A 7,534-nucleotide genomic window follows, 5' to 3' on the forward strand; every position below is an offset into this window, starting at 1 on the left:
CTAGTATGGTTCTCGTGGGATGCGACCTGTCTCTCACCGAGTGTATAATTGCTGTGTGTGCGTGTGTGTGACCTGACCAAGCACGTGTGATTGGTGTGCCTACTTCGTATACGCGTAGGCCTACCTTAGCTACTGCCCTCCCACCGGTAAGCCTCAGCACAGTTTCACTGTTGTTTGTGTACATTTGTGTGTGTGTGTAAATAAATTATTTTCTTTATGGAACCATGTCTCTTGTCAGTCATATGAACCTCTGAGTGCCTTATTGGGTTAAGCATATGAAGTCAGAATTATATCTTTGGGTGCAAGCCCCATCGTGGCGTAGTCTGCAATTGTACTTTTATGCCACTTGCTACAAAGGCAAGTGCCCTTTGAATATCCATTGTGTTCTCTCTGCATATTCTAACCTCAAACTGAAATTAATTGCTCCTCATTATGGTGTTCTTGTCCGTTCATCGTTTGCGTAAATATGCCCAAGTTCGTCGGCTAAACAGTCCTGGCTCTGTAAATTATGGGAAGCAAATATATGTGGTTCGGACCGAGCCATAAACAATAATGCCAACCAATTAACTGAGGAGTGTCATAGGAACATTGAAGGAATTCATATAGGCTAACGGTGGCTGTAGAGCGCAAATAGCGCAAAAACCTTCCCGAGAACCGAAACGAATTGAATAACAATCTCACCATCACAGTGAGAGTAAAGAAGAAGCCTGGGATTTGCGAGTTAATTTACAAGGCAATCGTCTTTCATTCTGCACGAAAGAACGCCATCTCAAGGCATATCTCACGTGATTCTCTCGAGCTTCAAGAAAATACTTCTGGTAAACTACTAGATTTTCCATCTGTTGAGCTTTTTAGCCTATTTGTGTTCATTTGTAGGCTACTCCTGCTGACTCTTAAGTAGGGACACATAGCCTACATTGGGGAACATGTATTAACTCTGGCTTTCACAGCTCACCCTTACCTCAAGCCTTTCCCTCCCTTCAGTTATGAGATGCTGCGATCAGCACCTGAGGCGGACCGAGCCGGCCCCCGGGAGCAGCTGCAATGAGCCGGTGACCCCTGCACCGCGTTCGCGCCGCAACGGCTGGTCCGCGCGACCCACCACCCATCAGCTGGTTTCCTACTTCACCTACATTTACTTGGTTGTTGTCGGATTTGGGATCTACATCCCACTGCTGCCCTCCCCATGGGACTCGTTGGCCTATGGTGTATCCTTTACTGTACTGTGAGTAGCCTAGATGCAGTGTTGGGGAGTAACGCATTACATGTAATTGAGTTACGTAATTTAATTACAAAATAAATGTAACAGTAATATATTACAGTTACTGTAGAAAAATGTGTAATTCAATTACAGGTACTTTTCCATTTTTTACAAATTACAATTTGAATTGCATCTCAATATTGTCAGCAAAACCTTGCAAAGAATATTGTATGTAAAAAGAACGGTTTCCCTCCACAGCCATAGTTAGATACGGGACCTTCTGATAGGCTCTATAACATCTACAGCGCCATCAGCGTAGGCCTACATGCCTGCCTGTAAACGTGTTATGATTATCATTATATTATCCTCACAAAAAATGTGATGCTAATTCATGTATTGAATGCCCTTGCTGCCTTGTGCGCTTGTACAGAACTGCTCGGCAGCCTGTAGACCAAGGCCGAAATCTTCGCATGGATTTGGGGACTATATATATCATTAAAAAATCGGAAAAGTAATCAAAAAGTAATCAAAAGTAATTAGTTACGTTACTCAGAAAAAGTAATTCAAATAGTTACACTACTATTACATTTTAAACAGGGTAACTTGTAACTGTAACACATTACATTTCTAAAGTAACCTTCCCAACACTGCCTAGATGCATGAGCTTTGAAAGCAACTTAGGATGTCTCAGGGTGGATAGGTGCGTGTGATTAGTTCCGTGTTCATCTTCCTATTTTCACCATTGCATATGGAAAAGCGTAGGACTTGCAGAAATATAACTGTTTATGTGGTCTAATCCTTCACCACTGACAATCACCAACACTGGTCAGTTTTCTGTACATTTCAACACTCACTTGTAGTTTCTAAGCATCTCGATTTTGATTGGATTTGGCATTTCAACATGAAGGCTGGTGATGAATTGAGTTGAATTGAATACTTTAATGTCATTGCACAGAATACAACTATATGCTGGCTGCACCAAGCTATCAAAGTGCCGGCTTGTCTGCTCGCAGTCCCTAAAGATCATCCTGACATCTGAATAGGAATGTTTTGTGTTGCACTCTCGGCCCATGGCGTTGGGAGCGTGCGGATGGCGTTGGCCGTGGCTGAGATGAGAGCAGAGGTCTGATCCGTGGCTGGCATGGAGTCAGGGCAGCTGTGCTGGCTGTGCCTCCAGGAGCCTCGTTTTTCCAGACGGCCACCGCACACACAGCCCTGCTGTGGCATGCTGGGGGGTTGATAGGCTCTTGACGTCAGGGCTGTCAGTGTGCACACTAGCGCATTGGTGGGCACATGGGTGTTTCATGGAGAGCTGACTGCACTCTACACTCTATGAGGTTTTTGTAAGCAGTGCTGGGCCTTGCCTGTTTTCTTCTCTGTCTGAGGTCAAATGTCAGACAATAATCAGAAGCTTATCTGTGATTCCCTTTTTAAAAAAATAGGTGTGTTGATATTCAGAATACTTAGTTTCTTACCTCTCTTTCCAATCACTCTCTTCCCAAGTGCATTTTACCTTGACTTCAATCTACACAGCATCTTGGATTTTTCTTTGTTCTTCACCTGGTTGCCCACATTGCAACTGTGTTGATAGACCCAGCAGAACCCATTGTGCGCGCTAGAAACTACGCCTCTACCTTGCCGACCTTTGACAAAAGCCAACATGCACATGTCATCCTTGACCTACACTGTAAAATCTGTGATATTGACGTGTGAGTGTACTGTCCTCATCGGATGTCTATTTGAGAAATATTTTCAGACTTTCCAAGTGATTTATTTTCACAAAGATTGTGCATGACCATGAATTATTCTCATCTCCATGTTACTTCTGTGCTGTTTCTCTCCCCTTTGTGTTGCTATCTGCAGGGGACCTCGAGCTAAACACTGCAAGGCTTGCAACAAATGTGTTACAGACTTTGACCACCACTGCAAATATATGAATAATTGTGTGGGGAGGAGGAACTATTGGTAAGAGGAAACTTGGCTTTGAGTATAATGTGTTTCTTTGGTTGCCATCAGGGCACTTTCAGCACCACTGTTTTGTTCCTCTTCAGACATGTGGTCATGAGCAGTCTCTTTGTAATGACTGCATGCTCTGGGTTTTAATGTCACAGTGCTACCTACCTGCAACCGTCCTGTGACCTGTTCTAGGATGTGGTGCTGGATATTTGTATGGATTAGAATGTGTCTTCTTTTATCCAACTATATTAGTTTTAATGGTCCAACCTGCAGGTTTTTCTTTGTGGCCGTTGTGACTGCTGCTATTGGAATGTTTCTGCTGCTCCTCATTGTTTTGTTCATCATCGTTGAGCACTCTTTGAACCCGGCCATACTCCGCACCGCCCCTCAGTTTCAGGGTAAGAGGACTGCTCGAATGCTTTCTGAGCAAACATGCATTAGTTTGAATGCTCCATGGTTACAATAACGCCCTGACTGTTAGCTGGCTACATGCAAAAGGGATGTTCCCTTTCAGATTACTTTCACACGTGTATGTCATGCGGCACAGTGCTATCTGTTCAGTCTGTACCTGTCTGTCCAGGTCTGAATAACTTGACATGGTTGGTGTTCCTCCCACTGGCTCCTGTGCACACCAGCTCTGCTGGACTCTTGGTAGTGAGCTGCTTCACCTTTTTACTGACGTTGGTTTTCTTGGTGGTTGTGATTCACCTGCTGGGATTTCATATATTTCTCTGTGAGTATGAAGAATAGGTATTTTTGCAGGTGTATATGATAATCAGAAATGAAAGACGGGACTGCCCTGAAGGCCACAAATGGCTGAGGTGTTGCATAAATGGCTAACATTTTGTTTCTTTATGTGTACAGTGTCAAAGAAGCTTACCACATACGAGTACATCATGAAAAAGCGGCAAGAAGAGAAGGATCGTGATTTGGAATTGGGAGAGAAGCAATCCCGACCCACAAGTGCGGAATCATCAAAGGTAAGACAGACTCCTCTCTGTTTTAGCTCCCTATAGCACAGTTGATTTGGTTGAGCAGGACATTTTGTTAGACTACATCGTTGCTCTGTGGGGTTTGTTTTTTCAGACACAGCCTTCTGTGGATGTATCTGTGGACTGTGAATCACCTTTGCCCAGTCAAGCCAGTCAAAGCAGGTGAGGCTTTAACTTAATGAGACCAACTGATCAGTTATGATTACAGAACATGTTATTGAGCTGCATTTGTGCCGTCTTTGTAGCATGGAGTACCAGGATGAAAGGAGGGAACTTGCCCTGCGCATCTCTATGGCGATGTGTGCAGAGGTACGGGCAATTTACTTTTTTTCATGAAAGATCTATTTTGAGATTGGACATTTGACATCTGTGCCAAAACTGTGTGCATTGTTTTTTTTGTGAAACATGTCATTGAACAAATTGATTTTAAGATTTGACATTGCATTTGACATGTCCCAAAACTGTGTGTATTGCAGCTGAAGCGTCTTGGTTCAATGACAGGAGCTCAATGGCACGAATGGTACAGAAACACCAGCCCATCCAAAGACATGACGCCAGGTGATTTTGAACACTTCACAAACTCAGAATCCAATCATTCATTGCATGGTGCACTGAAAGCTAGTTGTGTTAGTTGGTCCATATGATGCAAATGTTTGGGAAGATAAAAGACTGTTAGTTGTAAAATGCAATTCCTAGCATAATGGTGCTACTTGTCTTGGCTTCAATTTCCTAATGAAGAGTCTCTCATTTTAGGGGAGGATTTGTCGATTTGTGACACCGGTTTGAAGGCCCTCGGTGAGTCCCTCAGCTGGACTGGACTACAGCAGGTGGTGGTGGTGGATGGAGAGCAGAGCCGTGAGAAGTCTGCGGAAGCGGCTCCTATTATCCAGCAGCCCCTGGCCAGCTCTGTCTTGGCAGTTGAGCAGCAGCTGAGCATGGACACAAGGTCCGAGTCGGCCCTCTCCCAGCAGTGAGCGACTTGAAACCCTCTAGACCTGAACCCTAATGGCTATCTGACAATGGACACGACTAACGACGACGAATTTGGATGACGATTATGGAATATGACTAGTCAAAAAATATTGGAAGATATTTTTTGACCTGGTTTTCTGACAATGGATACGACTACTTGTTCTGAATTTTGACGATGAATGTGGATTATGGCTGAATGGAAGATATATTAAAAAATGTTTTTCTTTGATTGAAGTTTACACTGATCTTTTCATGCATGGACCCTGGCTGGAACCGTCTAGTGCCTTAATTTAACTTCACGATAAATGCATACTTGAATGTGTGAAAGTGTTATCACTTTTCATTTTTAACTTGGAACTGTGGAATAATTGATGTCTTGACAGCAAGTAATGTGTCATAAGAGTATTGTGTATTTCACTCAGTGGTAAAAGGATTATATAATCTGCTGGTTGCATCTTCAGCAGTTGTATAACATGAGAGAAACAGACCCTGGTGGTGACTCTGAGCCACAATAGTGAGACACTTCCACCATTTAGTCGTGTTGTAGATTGATACAACTCACATTCAATGCAATAATAGTTAACCTAATTACAGAATCATAGATGTTCTGTAGGCTATCTATCTATCTATCTATCTATCTGTCTATGCATCAGGAGTCAGGAGCCATAGCCAATAAAAAATACATGATAAAAATGTTGGTTTTGAAATTGATAATAGGTCGGGAGTTGCAGATAGAAGAATATATAATTATATTTCATGTAGGCTAAATTTACATTGATACCACCAGAAAGCTCGTGCTCTGTCAAGTGACATGCATATCAGTGTGACTAGAACTTCGTGAGCAATCCGATAAGAGACAAATGGTTGAGCATGTTGCATTTTGCGTCGCAGATCATTCTCTGCGCTGAAAACATTGTAGAGACAGATATTAGACATGTAGATGATCTAAAGAGCCTATCTATGACTTAAAGGTGACATAGAATGGAAATAATTCTGTTCTTGGTTTTTTTAATGAATTATGAGAGGTTATGCATAAACAAAGAGCTATCATGAACATGAGGCATGGTCGTGTCCTCCTTCATATGAAAATCTTGAACTTAGAAATAGACACAAAAAAATGGGCAAATTAGAAAAGAGCCTCCTTGTGATATCAGACATAGCAAAGCCATTGAAGTTCAATTGGGGTTGCCAAAGAGGGCGCCATTTAGTCAAACAGACCATTTCAATACCCAGCCAAATATATGGTTTTAATTAGTCTTGTAAAATTGCAATTGAGTTTATTTTTTTTAAATCAACGTTGAATATATACTTTTACTGTTGGTTTCCTGTAGCGTATTTTATTTATTTATTTTTCTTTGTCCGAATATTGGGGGGGGGGGGGGGGGGGGGGGGGGACGACGACATTTTGGTCGTATCTGAATATGGGGAGGGGGGGGGGGGGTACGACGACGACACGTCCCCCTCAATGTGGTGACTACAGCCTTGTCTTGACTCTATCTGGACATCGGCTATGGGCATAACATTCATTCAAACATCACTTCCGAGTTCATAGCACTGGCATATGGCCATGGTCATGCGGTTAACTTTAGGCTATCATTTCCCAACAACAGCAAAAACGCGCAGGTGTGTATGTGTCTAATATTGCCATTAGCTGCAACTCAAACGCCTTTCCCCTTCACTTTTTTCACTTTGCAAAGATGGTAGAAAGCTCTACTAACTGCACGGGCCTGGTTCACATCATCACCAATCTAACATGATCTACCTGCATCAATGTCATTGGGCAACACGTTTCTTGGAAAACATTGTTATACGGGCACTGCACTAGTGTGAAACTAATTCAAGGTGTGCACCAAATCATGTTCTTCAAATATTGCACATTCCAAATATCCCTATGTCTTTGTCTTTTATCACCTGAAATCAGATATTTGAATGAGTGGCAACTATAAACCTTAGTGAACTTAGGTGATAAAAACAATTTATAACCTACTGCACATTACATTTGATTGTGATGCATGGATCTGTGCAGCTCTAGGATATCCTATAGGGGGCAGCATTTCACAGAAAATAGACATCCTCAAATTATAGACAGACAGATCAAAACATGAACATGTACAGGTATGTGCTGCCAAGTCATGTCTATACATTAAAACTGCAATACATCATGACTACACAAAGGGTGATCTATCAATAAAGTATCCCCTAGGGGATCAATAAAGTATCTATCTTAAGAGTATAAACACATATGCAATTACACTGGTTAAACAAAACACCCATTAGACATAAAGCTATGGTCCACTCATGTGTGAATGTGCTTCATAGATGACAAGAGAATTAAAAGGATAGTGTTTTTAAATAGTGTTACCAATGCTACCAGCTGCGGATACTAGATAGAACAGTGTCCTGTAATGGACAC

At 42.2% G+C, this 7,534-nt stretch overlaps 1 protein-coding gene across 1 annotated transcript; it reads left to right on the forward strand.

Moving 5' to 3' along the window:
- Window positions 1-986: 986 nt before the first annotated feature.
- On the forward strand, window positions 987-5,173 carry LOC134088211 (palmitoyltransferase ZDHHC11-like). The gene is made up of 10 exons (XM_062542123.1): window positions 987-1,208; window positions 2,735-2,910; window positions 3,065-3,166; window positions 3,431-3,555; window positions 3,672-3,890; window positions 4,022-4,137; window positions 4,244-4,311; window positions 4,395-4,458; window positions 4,626-4,707; window positions 4,903-5,173. Exons 1-10 carry the CDS (start codon window positions 987-989, stop codon window positions 5,121-5,123), a joined length of 1,395 nt encoding a protein of 464 aa, XP_062398107.1. The 3' UTR covers window positions 5,124-5,173.
- Window positions 5,174-7,534: the final 2,361 nt, after the last annotated feature.

This window comes from Sardina pilchardus, chromosome 7 (genome assembly GCF_963854185.1).
Source record: "Sardina pilchardus chromosome 7, fSarPil1.1, whole genome shotgun sequence".
Taxonomy (NCBI): domain Eukaryota; kingdom Metazoa; phylum Chordata; class Actinopteri; order Clupeiformes; family Clupeidae; genus Sardina; species Sardina pilchardus.

Bases quoted from the DNA above. Each gene is read 5' to 3' on its own strand.
- LOC134088211 (XM_062542123.1), top strand. From the start codon at position 987: ATGAGATGCTGCGATCAGCACCTGAGGCGGACCGAGCCGGCCCCCGGG. The intron at 2,911-3,064 runs GTGAGTGTACTG...TGCTATCTGCAG, and splicing joins AAAATCTGTGATATTGACGT to GGGACCTCGAGCTAAACACT. The intron at 3,891-4,021 runs GTGAGTATGAAG...TTATGTGTACAG, and splicing joins GGGATTTCATATATTTCTCT to TGTCAAAGAAGCTTACCACA.